General features: G+C 36.7%; 1 protein-coding gene across 1 annotated transcript; it reads left to right on the top strand.

Annotated features, from left to right (window-relative positions):
* Positions 1 to 191: 191 nt before the first annotated feature.
* LOC119777494 (high-affinity choline transporter 1-like) lies at positions 192 to 11168 on the top strand. The gene is made up of 9 exons (XM_038276391.1): positions 192 to 538; positions 1439 to 1677; positions 2632 to 2745; positions 2940 to 3095; positions 3190 to 3338; positions 4625 to 4768; positions 4970 to 5123; positions 9656 to 9873; positions 9994 to 11168. Exons 2-9 carry the CDS (start codon positions 1494 to 1496, stop codon positions 10645 to 10647), a joined length of 1773 nt encoding a protein of 590 aa, XP_038132319.1. The 5' UTR covers positions 192 to 538; positions 1439 to 1493; the 3' UTR covers positions 10648 to 11168.
* Positions 11169 to 17367: the final 6199 nt, after the last annotated feature.

Raw genomic sequence — 17367 nt, 5'->3', positions numbered from 1 at the left:
GGGAAAGTGGGGAATAAACTTAAATCAAAGTCTTCTCTTTGTGAGACCAGTGTTAATAAATTGCATGTGGGGATAAAAACAGGAACCAGCTGCGCAACATCGTTAATCAGGCCTGAGATGTAACCCAGCAAAGTAAAGGTTTTTCAACCACAGCCAAGATGATATTGGAAAGATTTTCCAGAGAGGCAGTGCGTCACGCCACTCTCTATTAGGTGCTATTTTCGTCCTGCCCTGGAAGACATTCATCCACCATCTACTCCCCCTGACAGCTCCCAATAAACCCACCACTCCCATTCATCTCCACCCCACCTCCACCCTCCCTCTCTGCGTCCCTTTGCGCACCGCGGCTCCACCGGACAGCTTCACCAATTAAAAAAAAAAGAAAAGAAAAACTGCTTAGTGGAATTGCGGGGTTGCGCGCCAGGGAGGAATACACAAGAAAGTGCCGTGATTTTTACCCAGGATATCTTTATACTTTTTAATTTATTTTTCAGAAGACTTCATATCAACTGTTAAGACCAATCCCTCAAAGAGAAAGGTAAGAAATGCGCTGTTTTAGTTTATTTAACGGAGTCCCGCCCAGTAAAATTATTTTTTGACTGTCTTGACATGATTTAAAGAAATCAATATTATGAACCTATGAAGCAACAGCATCAAATGGCAAATGCTTTAAGTCTACTTAAATAAACTATGTGGATATTAGTCTAGTTGGTGTGCGTTAAAATGACTACTGGGCTTTTACGCATGGGTGTAAAAAAAAAAGTCTGTGTTGAGCTGAAAAAGTAATGAATATACTTAAATAAATGATGTTAAAATGTGAAGAAAAACATCCTGAAAAAGGATGAGCAGTAAAGTAGAAAGCAACAAGGCGCGTCAGACCAACAGCTTTGGAAACGTCCTTTGGTTTCCCTGGTTTATAAACTTTCCAGCTTCTATTCCATTTTATGCAGGAATAAAACTGTTCATCTTATTATTATTGCCCATGTCATTCTTTATCTGTAGCCAAAGCAACAAATACTTTAATCTGGAACAAATAAATATTATCAGGTTTTTTTATTAATTAATTTTTTGCCAAGAGAGAAAGGTCTTATTTTTACTCAATTTAAAAAGCTCGAATCAGTAAATAAGAATCTATTTTAAATTGAAAAAATAATGCACATATTTGCCAGTTTTTGTTAGGAAATATTCGTTTTACATTGGAAAAAAAACCTCCTTCCTTATGTTATGTTTTTTGCTTTCTCTTATAGATATTGCGCTTTTCTTTTGCCTTTTGATTAAAATCCCTCCATGAAGATTTAACCCACGCTCCTATGAAAAATACTTGTTTCAGCGAACAAAGTCTTAATAAAATAAGAAATACTGGATGTCTGATGTTCTCAAACATTTTATTTGAAACTTAATTTCATGCAATCTAAGAATATAAATTCCTTTCTTTCAGTTTCCTGTATGAGTTTCCAGTCCGTTTCAATTTGATCCAGAAAAAAGGAGGAAAAATGACGATCCACGTTGAGGGTCTCGTGGCCATCGTTCTCTTCTATGTCCTGATTCTGTTCGTGGGCATTTGGGCTGCGTGGAAAAACAAGAATTCTGGAGTCAGTGAAGGTGTAGACCGGAGCGAGAGTATCATGGTCGGGGGAAGGGACATTGGGCTGTTCGTGGGGGGATTCACGATGACTGGTGAGGTGAAGTGCAAAAAAGCTGATTGATTTGTTAAACAGTGTCTGTTACTTCTGGTTTATATATATATATATATATATATATATATATATATATATATATATATATATATATATATATATATATATATATATATATATATTGTGAACAATCTGCTATCTTGCAAGTTCTCCGTTCTCCTACTTAAAATCATTGCAGGATCTGAAGTTGTCATCATAGGTTCATGTCCACTGTGAGAGATATAATCTGATAAAAAATAAAAATTCAGAAATCACAATGTAGGATTTTTTGTAACTGTTTATTTGTAGGATGCAGCTGCAAATAAGTATTTGAACACCTGAAAAAAATCAATATTAATATCTCGTACAGTAGCCTTTGTGTCACGCATCGCAGGAGTGATTTTGGCCCACTCCTCAACACAGATCTTCTCTAGATGAGTCAGGTTTCTGCGCTATTGCTGAAAAACACAGAGTTTGAGTTCCCTCCAAAGATTCTCTTTTGGATTTAGGTCTGGAGACTGGCTAGGGCACGCCAGAACCTTGATCTGCTTCTTCCAGAGCCCCTCCCTGGTTATCCTTGTTGTGTGCTTCGGGTCATTGTCATGTTGGAAGTCAGTACTCTAAATAATGGAAGGAGGTTGTTCCCCAAAATCTGTATCATAGAAATAAATAGTTAAAAAATAATATATTATAATTTCTGGATTTTTTGTTTTGTTTATATCTCTCACATTGGACATGCACCTGCTGTGATAATTTCAGAGCCCTCCATGATTTTTAAGTGGGAGAACTTGAAAAATAGCAGGGTGTTCAAATATTTATGTTCCTCACTGCATATATATTCGTTTTTTTACGCACATACTGCAGAAGTGGCCACAGATATTCTGGAATTTTTTTAAATACAAAAAGACCAACAATAAAAAAAATTCAACATTTGCTTCTTCCCTTTGTTCTTCAGCAACCTGGGTGGGCGGGGGCTACATCAATGGAACAGCAGAGTATGTCTATCTACCAGATTATGGTCTGGCCTGGGCTCAGGCACCGTTTGGTTATGCACTCAGCTTGGTATTAGGTGAGTCACTGCTGATTTATGTCCATTTGCAAGTCTGGTGAACCCTGAGAATAAAATAAATATAAACCAGAAAAAGAACCTAAAAAGTTAGACCAGATATTACAACCATCACTTTAGAAACACAAGTCTGTGTTGGACTAAACCTGGCTTCCGGGTTGTAAATGTAGTTCTGTGTTTCTTCTAACATCTTTCAGGTGGCCTTTTCTTTGCCAAGCCAATGCGATCACGTGGATATGTCACAATGCTGGACCCTTTCCAGCAGCTTTATGGTAAAAGGATGGGGGGATTGCTTTTCATTCCTGCACTCATGGGGGAAATCTTCTGGTCTGCAGCCATCCTCTCTGCCTTGGGTGGGTGCCCCCTGTATTTAATCTACTCTTTAAATTCCTTTCTACAGAATTAAGTTTTAAATTTTTATCTAACCCTGGTAATGCTGCCATGCAGGTGCCACTCTCAGTGTGATCGTGGACATAAACATCAACATGTCTGTGGTGATTTCAGCGCTCATAGCTATCTTTTACACACTGGTTGGAGGACTGTACTCTGTCGCATACACAGATGTCGTCCAGCTCTTCTGCATATTTTTGGGTTTGGTGAGTAGCCTTTGACTTAGCCTATCTAATATATAAATATGCTATAATCTAAACTAGTCTATTGTTGCTCCGGCTGTATTTTCAGATTAAGAATAAGAAAAAACTTCATTATCAAGATGTGTTTTATGCTCACAAGGAGTTAATTTTGGCGGTTGCTGATAAATGTAGACAAAGATACAGTTAACATTAATACATCTGAAAATATATAATGTTGATTTAAACAAAAATTACAAAAAAAAATCTACTTTATGAAACGGACAAACACCATTAAGGAATAAAAACATTAAATGTATTAGCATGTGCTGAAATGTTGGTATTATTTACAAGGGAAAAACATATATGGAATCTGGGCCTTGTTAATTAAGTCAGCTGTGGATGAGAAGAAGATGGATTTATGGAAAAAGGATAAAGTCTAGAACAGTTTGTGTCCAGTGTGGGAGAGGTACACTGCAATCTTTCCCTCTTGCCTCTGAGTCCTGGAGGAGTTCCTGAAGACAAGAAAGGTTGCAGCCAAGCAATCTCTCTACAGAGCAAAAGACACATTGTCCTGCAGGACTGGCTTGTATTTAGTTCTATGAATATTCTTATCAATGTGGAACTACTTCAATGCTCCTGTTGCAGATAAAACAAATTTTCCTGACACCAACACCCCCATAATCTGTGAGGGAGGTGAGTTTATGATCAAAGACTCTGTTAACTTCTACAATACATAGTTTTCTGCATGTTTGCAAAACAAAAATGCAAAAGTTAGTTTTCATCTGAGCAACACCTTCTTCCACGTTTGCAGTTTCTCCTATGGCAAACTTTACAAATCAATACACATGGCTTTCTTTAAAAATAATCTATTTCTCCAGAACTATTTTCCATACTACACAAAATTATGAAATGCTAAGTTGGTAATGTTATGTGGGCAGACTATGTTGTACTTGGTCTTCATCATTCTGTTTGTTTACGAAGATTGCAAAGTTCTGAGGCTTTTACAGAACAGTTGAATTCTTTTTACAAATTGTTCACTATCAGCTGCACAGTCTTGTATTAAGGGTTATCAACAAGAATGAATACAAAGGCACAGCATTCTTTTCCGATTTGTATTTATAATGCATTTAAAAAATATATTTATATTTCACTTATTTTATTTATGTTGTCCTTTAACATAATAATTATGTTATAAATGTCTTTGGCTGTATCTCAACATCAGGTTGAAGGATGTAAAAAATTAAGCATAAGATTGTAGCTATATCTGAAATAAAGCACATTTAAATCCTTATTTTTCTCCTGTTATTCAGTGGATCAGTGTGCCTTTTGCCCTTTCCAATCCTGCTGTGTCAGACATCGGTCTTTCCGCCAAGGAAGAAATCTATCAGTCCCCTTGGCTGGGTAACATTAAACCTGAAGACCATTGGCTGTGGGCAGACAACTTCTTTTTGCTGGTAAGCTATAGCTTTTATGAAAGGCTCCATCATTAAACACTGTATTGCAAACGTTTGACTTATGGAGAAAAATATGTTTTGAAGGCAGCGCATTTGTTTTCAGCGCTCACTTCTTCAGAGCTGACATGAGTTATTTAGACTGCTGAATGTGATTCATTGGTTTGAAGTCTGTATTTACTTTGCGTGTGTTTCCACCTTCAGATGTTGGGAGGGATTCCCTGGCAGGTCTACTTTCAACGAGTTCTCTCTGCCTCTTCAGCTACCTATGCTCAAGTTCTCTCTTTCATAGCTGCCTTTGGCTGCTTGGTCATGGCTGTCCCCTCTGTCCTCATCGGAGCTATTGGGGCTTCCACTGGTAAATTTACACACTCCTACAGGCTCACAAGTTTACATTTCTACCCATATTAGGTCTTCAGATTGATGAAAGTTGTTTTAGTTACTGAATTTAATCATATTTCTGGCATTCAGGAAAGTTTGTTAATAATATGTTTTATATAATATATTATATTTATACTAGCAAAATCAAGTATTGCTTTAATAAATTAATTTCTGCAAAAGTCTATTAAACACACCGCGATCAATTAAATTAAATTCAGTTCAGTTTATTTATATAGCGCCAATTCACAACACACGTCATCTCAAGGCACTATACAGTTCACCAGTGTCAAATTGATTCAAAGTTTTCTAAGGAAAACCAGTTGATTGCATCGACTCATTGACTCGAAGGCAATCCCTCCCACTAAACATGCTTGTAGCTACAGTGGAGAGGAAAAACTCCCTTTTAACAGGGAGAAACCTCCAGCAAAATCGGGCTCAGTGTGAGCGGCCATCTGCCCAGGCCGACTGGAGTTGTGGGAAACAAAAGTGTTCCCATATCTTAGCATAGGTGGCAGTGCTCACTATGAAATAGTTTTGTGTATCCACCTTTAATTACACAGCCGAACGAGACTTGTCAGTCTTTTGGGGTTTACCTGTATATAAATAAATACATGTTGTTGGTGGAGGAGGAGTACTAAACAAACAAAAATTACCATAGATGTGTGTTGAAAAGGAGGACAATCCATGCTTTTTTTTTTCCCCCAGTGAGAGTCAAGGGAACATATAAAAAATAAAAAGAGAGAACATATAAATGCACAGCGTTAATTTTTTCTGCATTTTTAAATGCAAAAAAAGCTTGCATGTTATGTATTTTATTCTTTTTTGATATAGTTGACTAATGCAATGCAAAACATTTTTTTAAGAGAAAAGGTAGTTATAATTAGTTTGGCTTTTAGTTTCGGATAAGTTTGGCTTGCATTTGTCACAATGGTGCTGGAGGTTTGACAGGACCCAAATGTAGACTGAAGCTGAAGGAGTTTTCTTGAAGTTTAATTAACCAAAAGATCAACAGAAGCAAAAATCCAAAACATAAATCCACAAAAATACTGAAGGCCAGGAATATTCAAAACAAGGGGGCAAAGAAATGACGAATCAGCCAAGAGTGGCTGAACAGGAGGAGGTTATATCGGAGAAACAAAGGCCAGGCTAATTGGCAGATTGGGAGCAGGTGTGAACAGAGGCAAGAAAGGAGCTAGGAGAAAATAGACTGACACAAGAGGGCAAACAGGAAATATCCAAGAACTCAAATAGAATCAAAAATCTGTAGAACACCAATGAAATCTCAAAATAAAACTTGAACAAAACCATGACAGCATTTGTATTCAGAACCTTTTACTCTGATGCACTTTGATAAAATCCAGTGTAGAAAATTGACATTTAAAACCCTGAAGCACTAAATTCACTATACAAATCTGTAATTGCATCTCAGTAAATTGCAGTAGTTTTATAAAGGACTTGGACGTTTATTGGGGAACAAATAGGTTAATATAATATATAGAGCACAGTTAGTTGAAAGATAAGTGTGTGGACTTAAGCTGAAGACATCAGGTATCCCATCACCTGAAAATGAAAATGCAATTGCACAACTGCAAATCTGCAAAGACATGGCCTTCCAAGGATGTGCAAAGATAGACTCAATAAGGAAGGCAATCATAAGGTTCATTTTAACTCTGGAAGAGCTGCAGAGATTCTCAGCTCAGGTGGAAGAATCTGTCCACAGGACTGTTAACATCTGTACTTTCCATGATTCTGGTCCTTACAGAAAACTAGACAAGAGAAGGCTGTTATGCCAAAAAAGCAAAAAGAGATAATGTTTATCTAGAATGCAACATATCTTTACCATGAATGGTGAGTTGTAGCAACATCGTATTTTGGGAATGCTTTTCTTCCATAACAGCGGATGTATGGAATTAAATAAGAAACAATTTTTGAATAAAGACTCTTAGAGGATGCAAACATTGACTTTTGGATGTAGGTTCACAACTTCAGCTTAATAATAGCTGTAAACATACAGACAGAGCTACATTAAAATAAACAATAGCAGCAAAAGGTCGTCATCATCTTCTGCGTCTCTGGGACTAGGTAGTGACATAAGGAGACGCTTTGCTTTATGTAGTTCTATAACCATAGAATGTTAAAAAAAGAAATGCAGTTGTGATTGTGATTCAGATGAGAAAAAGTTGATGAATGAAAGGCCTTTCCTAAAACATTCAAAGATCAGTCGCTCATCATGGAGAAATCTTTCCACAGCTAAAAATATTGCTCATTGTCTTATCTGCATCTGTTCAGAACTCATTAAATCAGACATTTATCCACAATTCATCTTCTTACATGAAGACATAAAGTGATCCAGTAATGAAACTTCATAAGTCCAAGAGTCAGATCCTTTATTCAAACCAGAGAGTGTGATCAAACACAGTGCAATGTCCATTTGGGTTGTTTACATCCAAGCAGCTTTCTTTATTTCCCAGTCGGATGTTTTTCATGCCGTTTCATACAGCGTCTGGAGGATAACCACCAGACGGGTCCTGAGATAGTGTGCGCAGAAGAGAGCCATCAGACCGTGCAGATTTTTTTAAATATTACATCTGAAGAACAGCTAATTAGTTTGGTTCTTCTGTAGATTTTTCATGTGTAACTGCTGTTAAACAGTCACTGCTTATGAGTATCCAGGGATTGGAGAGGAAGACATAGATCATGGAGCTAAAGGGAAGTGAAAAAGTGATGAAAAGATAGAAGTCTTTCAGAAAAATTAGAGATTAGGAAGCACATTTGTTCATTCGTTGTAATGCTGGCAAGTCCGGTGGAGGGAAAAAGAAACACATAGAGGAAGATAGGAGCCATCTAAATAAAGAAGCAGTGGATCAGTCTGTGCAACCTTAGATCCTTGAGAACAGAAATGTCAATACTTTATTCACTTTGTACAGCTTTATCCCAGACAGTTGTATTATAAATGTAATTTTATTGCAGTATTGCAGTTTTCTAGCAGAGAGTCATAGACTCAAACAACAAAAAAGCACTTAAAGCCCTGGATGTATCAAAAGCCAATGATTAAAAGTGAAATAAATAGTTCAGTACAATAGGGAAGGATGTGGTAACTGCCCACAGTACTAACAGCTGCTTTAATGATCATGAATCCCATAGATTATGTAAAGAGTATTCATCAAAACAGTTGAGAAGATAGCAACACCAGGCCCATATAAGGAGCAGAGGGTTAGTGCCTGCATCCCATGCTACTGTGATACTGTATTAGTGCAAATCGAGTCTGGGGCCAGGACAAGCTTAGTTAAAATATACCTTATTATGTTCATAGCTTAGACCACCATCTAGATTATCTTCTAGCAATGATACAAATCCCCCAAAATAAATCTTATTGGATATTATATTAGCCGATTAATTTCTTCTCTTGTCATTTTTGCTTAAATTTGAAACATATCAAATAGACATTTTAATGTTTTTTTGTTTTGTTTTTTGAGGTCATTTTAGTGTAGAAATATTACTTTTTACCAGGTTCAAATTGGGAAAGTCATCTGGAGACCACCCTGCAGTTCAGAGTCTCAATGAGTGACTTTCTCGCTGCAAGAATGTTTTAAACTTTTAAGGTAGGAAGATTAAACAAATTCATAATAACTTCAATAATGGATCAAAAACATGTCTTAGATTACTTAGAATAGCTTGGAATCAAAACAATATTCAGTTATTTATTCAGAATATGTAGTTTAAACTCATCCATGTATCTCAAGTTACATAGTATTTTTTCCACATTAATAAATAGTAATTTTACCACTTTTTTATGTATAAGATTTGTGTCCCTTTAGGCTTTTCATAAAGGCTTCAGTCCAGCTGTTCGTATTTACAGTACAGGTTTCTGTATGTCTGATGTTCATAGATTTCAGCTCTAAATGTTATAGGTGGAAAATTTAATTAGCAGTAAATGTTCTGCAGGTGGTTCTTCTTTTTAGTCATAGACGCTCATAGGGAAACGGAAATGCCCACTCTGAATCTTCCCCTATTTTCTAGAAAATAGAAACAATACAACTAGTACCACCTTAACAAACATCTCCACCCCCACAAAATTTACTTCCAGTTACCCCTTTTTTCTCCAAAACAACAATATTTGAATAGCTCAATAAGTCCTTTCAATGAATTTGTGCAAATTCTAATGCATTGTTAAAATACATTTGGCATCTGTTGAAGTTCTTTTAGCATTTTAAGTGTAAAAATTGGTTACTTTTTTTCTTATTTCTTGTTCATCTTTGTTTTTATTGTTATCCTCCTTTCTAAACTCATTGCATTGATAATCTCTGCTGTATTTCCAAAGCTCAAAGCTCTTTTGTTTTTTTTCTCTGGCTAAAACATTTATCGACGGAGAGGCTCATAATCAGTTTTAATGGTGAAACCTTTTGTCCTTAAAAGCAAAACAAAACAGAATAAAATCAGAATAAAATTGGAAAACATTTTGTTCACAGCAAGATCTTTGATCAACATTTCCAACCCTTTTTTTTTCAGACTGGAACCAAACTACCTATGGCTCCCTTGCACCGAAGGACAAGGATGAATCTGACATGATCCTTCCCATAGTGCTTCAACACCTCTGCCCACCCTATATCTCCTTCTTTGGACTGGGAGCGGTGTCCGCAGCAGTGATGTCATCAGCAGACTCGTCCATACTGTCAGCCAGCTCCATGTTTGCCAGGAACATCTATCAGCTAGCCTTTCGGCAGTCGGTAAGAGCACTAAAATTTATTACTAGCATGCAAATATTGGCTCGTCCCTTTAGTAAATTGAAGCCTTATTACAGTCAGAAAAAAAAACAACAATGGCAATTGCTTTTCTTTCTCTTCCAGGCTTCTGATACTGAGATCGTTTGGGTGATGCGGATCACCATCTTTGTGTTTGGAGCTCTTGCTACAGCAATGGCACTATTAACCGGATCTGTATACGGCCTTTGGTACTTAAGCTCTGACCTCGTCTACGTTATAATCTTCCCCCAGCTTCTAAGTGTTTTGTTCGTCAAAGGCACCAACACATACGGCTCTGTGGCGGCCTATATCTTTGGACTCTTGTTGCGCATTGGTGGAGGGGAGCCTTACCTAAAACTGCCTCCATTCATCTACTACCCTGGCTGGGTGACAGTGGAAAGGGTTCACCACCTCACCGGAGATGTAGAGTTCTTCGTTCAGCAGAGGTTCCCCTTCAAGTCTGTCTCCATGGTGGCATCTTTCTTAGCAAATGTGGCTTTCTCCTACCTGACCAAGTACTTATTCGAAAGCGGCATGCTGTCTCACAAGTACGACTTCCTGGATGCTGTCGTTTCCAAGCATAGCAAGGAGATTATGGACAAGACCACGCTGGTAAGCAATCATGATAACATTATTTTATCGGAGATGGCACCCGTCAGACAAGCTCTGGGTGCTACGATTGCTGGGACTTTCACCAACACCGAGGTTCTAAGCGACGATGGTGAGTCAAGTCCGGAGTCTTTTCACAGTGACAACTAGACGCCAAAACGCACAAAAGAAAACTTGAAAAAAGGAATGTGAAAGGGAAGGAAAAGAATCAAAGAGGCATCAGCATCCTTCAGGAAATGTGTTACTGCCACACTGTGAGCCACATAAGCAGAAACCTTCTGCGGCTTCCAAGTGACTCTACAAGTATGTTGGTGAATAGGTGCCTCCTCCATTTGTTTACTGTATATTTCCTCTCTATAAACACATCCTTGACCTTAAATTGTCTGTACAAAGCTCACAGTTATTTTTCTGACCATGGCTCTGTGAATTTACAACCATTTTAATTTAATGGCTGCTACTGTGGTCAAAAGTAGGGATAAAGGGAAATGGTTTTTCAAGCGTAGAGAAAAGAATCAGTTGCTGGTCTTGAGTACAGTGCTATAGAGCTAAGAAGCATTGTTTATTCCTGGTTGTCTAAGCTGAGGTTATGTATGTGGATGCAAATACAGTGCTTTGTAAATTAAGTTATTACCCTTGAAATTTTCCAAGTTTTGATGCATAACACAAAAACATCAGTGTATAAGAAGATCTTTCATAGGAAGATTTTGAGCCACAGGATGTGGCTGGACAGGATTGAAAATGATCTCTCTAGCCATCCATCCATGTTCTTTTTTTAATTTATCCAACTATTTAAGTGCAAAGTTGTGGGCCTTTACTTGTAGGTTTTGCCAATTTAAAGCGTGGCATCCATTTGAACTTAGCCTGCTCCATAATTAAGAGAGCTACATTTCCATAGTTGTGTGAAGAATGTCTGAACCAGTTATGTTTACGAAATCACCCGGGTCAGATTGAATGGAAAACATCTATGAACAACTTTCAGTGTCGTTGTGTCCTTGGGCAAGACACTTCACCCCCCGCATTGCCTACTGGTGGTCGGAGGGACTGTTGGCGCCAGTGTACAGCAGCCTTGCTTCTGTCAGTGAGCCCTAGGGCAGCTGTGGCTACAATGTAGTTTACCACCATCAGTGTGTGAGTGTGTGCGTAAATGACTGAAAGTAGTATAAAGCACTTTGGTCAAGTCTTCTCACTCGAAAAAAGCACTCTGTAAGTACAGGCCATTTACCAAGTTTTTCTATTATCCCATTTAGAGATTCCTATGTAGCTTAAGCTCTGGTATTTGGCTGAACCGTTTAAAACATTAAAACAAACATCTTAACCATGTGGATAGAGTCTCATAATCTATTGTGGGCTCCTACGCGTGCACCATATGAGATTCAACAAACATTCTTAACCTCATTAACTGATAGTTATTTGCTTGATAAAGCCCCAATAATGCCATATTAGGGTACAACTTTGCGGGCTTGTCAACAGGTGTTAATAAAAAAAGCTGCATAACAACATGTCAAAACCAAAAAGAAAACTTAACTGGTTTGGAGATCGACGCTCTGAGAACTGAGAGCTGAACAGCAGCGTTAAAGGACCAGTAAAACCAAGCATGGGGGAATTAATCACAAGAGCCATAAATGCTGTTGTTGCACTGTTACAAAAATAAAAATAGAATAATACCAATAATTTGATCTGAAAACATGGAATCATGAAAAATACTGGTGGAGGCAAGAGGTGCACAATATGATTTAGGCCTAAATGCTTAATAGGACAGAACTTTCTGCTAAATCTCCTTTTAATCCACACTGACATGTTTTCCAGGCACTTCTGATTTTCCCTATAAATAAATTTAAAAACAATTCTACTTATATTCCACATATATGCACCACATTTTTTAGTTCTGCCACATTATATCCAAGCAAAATATCAAAGGTTCAAGGGATATTAACAGTTTTCCAAGGCACTGTACTGTATGTATGCTTATAAAAAAACAGCTTTAACCGAATGCTCCATGATCACCTTATAGACTTTTAAGTTGACATTGAAATGTCATCAATAGAGCAATAATACTTCAAGAATATCAGTTTTATGTTTATGTATATAAAAAAGTATAAACTATGAAAAATAAAACAATACATGTATAAATAAGCAAAACTTAAAGTTTATTTAATGCAGTAACTCATTTCAATAACTGAAATGAATTATGTAGAATGATTACATACAAACTTTGATACGATCGACCTCCCACTACAGCTAGTGAAATAACTATATATATATATATATATATATATATATATATATATATAGCGCTATATGTATGATATATAGCCTATATATACCCTTGTCCTTAATCCCAAACTAGACAGAATGTAGACAGTGGTGGATGATTTAGTTACATGCCATCCTGTTTGCAGTTTACAGACAGTTTTATTTGCCTTTTTTTTAGATGCGGTTGAGTAACCAAGTTTAAAATTCGCAGACAGATACTCAAGTATCTTGATGACAACAAAGCAGAACAACAAAACACTTTTAAGCAATTATGTTCAGTGAGAGTTGTTTTGGATGTGGTTATAATATGCATGGTCAGTCTTTTCAAAGTGCTCCTGATTTCAAGAGTAAGATAATATTAGGTATCAATCATTTCAGCTTTAAGGTGTGCAAATTTTGACGTTCAGGTATTTCAAACTCCAACACATCAGTGCAGAACTACTTACTAAATGAAGAAAAATGTGTCTTTGTGTTTTTTGTTTTTTTTTACCAGATAAAAGGCATTCTTGTCTGTCTTGTTAATCAAAGCTTTTTTATTGTGTGCTTTGGCAGCCAGCCTCATCGCATGTGTCTGTTGGTGTGTAGTTAGATTCTGCCGTGCAGTTTAGCCGGGGCAAACCACTCATTTTCCTCACTTTATAATCCCTAAATATAATTTAAAAAACAATCTCTCATTAGTTCCCTATGTATATGTTTTTGCTTAAACTTGATGTTTCACATTTTTTAAAATGCATGCAAGGTTTCATTGTTATTTACTAGGATTATTTTTCCGAGGTTCTGCATTTTACCTTTATCCTTAATAAGAAGAATACATGTAGCAATTATTATGTAGTTTTTATGTACACTCTATCTTTGGCTTTGAAGATTTTGTACTTATAAATTATACAAAACACAGTGACGAAAATAAGTCTGAAATTGTCATTGTAGGTGTGTGTCCACTCTGAGAGATGTGCTCTAACAAAAATAATCCCAAAATAAAAATATATAATTGTTTTTCTTTTTTTTTTTTTTTTTACTATTTATTTGTATGGTACAGCTGCAAATAATTGAAAGTATTTGAACACCTGAGAAAATCAATCTTAATATTTGGTACAGTAGCCTTTATTCTGTAATTACAGAGGTCAAATGTTTCCTGTAGTTTTTCTCCAGGTTTCCACACTCTGCAGGAGGAATTTTGGCCTCCTCCTCCACACAGATCTTCTCCAGATCAGTCAGTTTTCTGGGCTGTCGCAGAGAAACACAGAGTTTTAACTCCCTCCAAAGATTCTCTATTGGATTTAGGACTGGAGACTGGCTAGGCCATGCCAGAACCTTGATATGCTTCTTACAGAACCCCTCCATGGTTATCCTGGCTGTGTGCTATGGGATTGTTGTCATGTTGGAAGACCCAGCCTCGATCCATCCTCAATGCTCTAACTGAGGGAAGGAGGTTGTCATCCAAAATCTTGCAATACATGGCCCCATCTATCCTCTGCTTAATACAGTGCAGCTGCACTGTCCCATGTGCAGAAAAACAACCCCAAAGCATGACGCTGCCACCCCCATGCTTCACAGAAGGGATGGTGTTCTTGTGAGGGTACTCATCATTATTCTTACTCCAAACGCAGTTAGTGAAATAATGACCAAAAAGTTCTATTTTGGTCTCATCATGACTCCTCTGGATCATCCAAATGGCCATCGACAAACTCAAGACGGGCCTTGACATATGTTGTTGTAAGCAGGGCAACCTTCCGTGCCATGTATGATTTCAAACTATTTCAAACTATGATGTCTTAGTTTCATTAACCAGCTCCTCCCATGTTGTTCTCGGCTGATTTCTGACCTTTCTTATGATCATTGAGACCCCACGAGTTTAGATCTCTCACGGAGCCCCAGTCCGAGAAGATTGACAGTCATGTTTAGCTGCTTCAATTTTCTAATGATTGTTCCAACAATGGACCTCTTTTCACAAAGCTGCTTGGAATTTCTCCGTAGCCCTTTCCAGCCTGGTGGAGGTTTATGATTTTGTCTCTATTGTCTTTGGACAGCTCTTTAGACTTGGCTATATTAGTAGTTGGGTTCTTACTGATTGTATGGAGTGGACAGGTGTCTTTATGCAGCTAACGACCTCAAACAGGTGCATCTAATTAAGCATTATAAATGGAGTGGAAGTGGATATTTTGAAGGCAGACTAACAGGTCTGTGAAGGTCAAAATTCCAGCTGATAGGTGTTCAAATACTTAGTTGCAGCTGCAGCTGTATCATACAAATAAATAGTTAAAAAGTCATAAGCTGTGAATTTATTTTTAGATTATGTCTTTCACAGTGGACTTACCCCTACGATGACAAGTTCAGACCCTTCAATGATTTCTAAGTGGAAGAATTTGGTAAAAAGCAGTGTTTAAATACTTATTTTCATCACTGTAAATGGAAAATTTAGACCTTGCAAAATTATTTAAACCCCTTAATTTTATTATGATTTAATGTTATAGACCAACATTTTTTTTCCCCACATTACATGTAATGCCTTATTTGTATGGAACAGCAAACATTAAGAGAATAAGAGTAAGAGAATTTAAAAATACTTGTGGAAGGCAGTGTAAAAAAATGTTGGTTTTACAGACTTTTAAGATTTTATTATTGTTAGTAGATAGCCATTACTCCTCTCTTCATTTAGGTGTTTTATAAAATAATATATATTTAAATTAACGTTCTTTTTATTTGGAGCGGCAAATAATTTCGGATTTCAGCCACAGAGAAGCCCCTGCAAGGTAGTAATAGTCTGGAAGATATATGACAAAAACAAATCACCTAATTTCCTTAAAACAATCAACTCAGCGTCTCGTCTATCTCATGATCTTAAGAGATAAAATTGATGTCATCGTGCTTTGGGCTTCGTTGATGGTTCGTTTGCTCATCCTGAAGTTATATCGACCGCTCAGTCACTGCAGGTTCACAGAGACAGGAAATGATTGTTCCTCCTAGGACAGCGTTAGTATTACCAGTCATTATTGATCAGGCCTCAAGTGCAATATTCCTCAGGACATTTGATTTAAACTACAAAGGTAATCACAAATGAAGGTTTATAAGGTTTGTTTAACAAGTTATATACAGAAATTAAAAAAGAATCTCTTCTTTTCTGCACTTTAGAATCCACAGATCTATTCTGATATCAACTCTTAAACATAAAATAAGAATTATATTAACAGTAAAGTTAAGTGTAGTTTATTATTGTTGTCCATGCAGCTTAACTACACATCTGCATTATTGCATTATGTTATCTGTGATGTTGCCTTAATGCAAACATTAGCTTAGGAGATGGAAAGTTAAAAGCATCTTTTTCATTTTAGGATAATCTCTGTGTTGTTTGGCTTTACCTTTATCTTTTCATAACTCTTCCTCGCCTTTGGTTGCACCATCTAAACAGAATAAGTGCTGTACAGGACAAATGGCTGTAAATGGCTACACTGAAAATATTAGCGCAAAAAAAGGCAGAAGTTGGACCTACTTTGTTTTCTGTCTGTCCTGCAAAACAGTAAAACCCATTGTGTACATACTTATGATTTCCTACTCAAATAGTCAAATCTCTTTTATACAAAGCGTGGAACTGAGTGCTTGGTTGATAAGCAGGCAAACAAAAGTGTTCTGTTTAATAGTGTACATGTGTGAAGTATATCTGCTGACTTTTTCTTGCCTCATCATAGTTGCATAATTGATGACACGTCACAAAAACAACAGCACCTTCATTAAGATGACGTCTGCTTTGTAAAGTGTCAGACCATCATTTTGCACTTCATTGTGAATGTTGATAGTTCTTCGTAACGGTACATTGTGCCATTCATGTACAAACAGATGCACATAAAGAAATCTGTGTCACTGACACATTGTTGCTCCATGTTGTTGAAAAGAATACTAGTAATTATGCTGTATTTTTATGTGATAAATGTATATACATATCTGAAGTATATGAACAAACTAGTCTACTTTTAAAAGCAGCACTGAAGAAGATGTTTCTCTATTTATTTATTCATACAGTGTCGATAAGAGTAAAGTTGTAAATGTGGGGTTAAATAAATTATATTACTTTAGCACAGCTTGCATTTGGTCTCTTCTTACTTCTGTGTTAACCTTTAGTGCTTGCCAAAGCTTTGCAAACAAAATAAGATTCAAGATTCAAGAGACTTTATTGTCATTCACATCACGTGTTACATGAGGTAGAACGAAATTGAGAGTCACGGCCCCAGTTACATCCGAAAATAAAAAATAAAAAATAAAAACTAGCTACAAGATCAAATTATATAAATAGAAAAAATATTTACAGGTATATAAAAACAAGAAGTAGAAAAATAAAATGTATATTAATAGGAATAGAAAGCAGCCAGGTGCTGGTAATCACGTATGCTCCTGGTTTACTTTGCAGGACTGAACATCTGTAATAAATCTGAAATTTTATTAGAAAACTAGAGGATGGAAGTATGTTTTAACCAATGCAAAGAACATAAAAAACAAGCTGCATCCCACACCACATTTCTCATTTGACATTTTGAATGTGAAAGTTCATGACACTCCAAAAAGAACAAAATATGGAACCAATGGGGCTTTTTTGCCTCTATCTTCTTTAAATAATTTAGCAGTACC

This window comes from Cyprinodon tularosa, unplaced genomic scaffold (genome assembly GCF_016077235.1).
Source record: "Cyprinodon tularosa strain WSP-4 unplaced genomic scaffold, ASM1607723v1 ctg124, whole genome shotgun sequence".
Classification (NCBI taxonomy): domain Eukaryota; kingdom Metazoa; phylum Chordata; class Actinopteri; order Cyprinodontiformes; family Cyprinodontidae; genus Cyprinodon; species Cyprinodon tularosa.
This window is presented reverse-complemented; position numbering and strand designations above follow the sequence as displayed.

Excerpts from the sequence above, each read along its gene's own strand:
- LOC119777494 (XM_038276391.1), top strand. The coding sequence starts at position 1,494 with ATGACGATCCACGTTGAGGGTCTCGTGGCCATCGTTCTCTTCTATGTC. Across the intron at positions 5,124-9,655 it reads AGCTATTGGGGCTTCCACTG|ACTGGAACCAAACTACCTAT; the intron begins GTAAATTTACAC and ends TTTTTTTTTCAG. Across the intron at positions 9,874-9,993 it reads AGCTAGCCTTTCGGCAGTCG|GCTTCTGATACTGAGATCGT; the intron begins GTAAGAGCACTA and ends TTTCTCTTCCAG.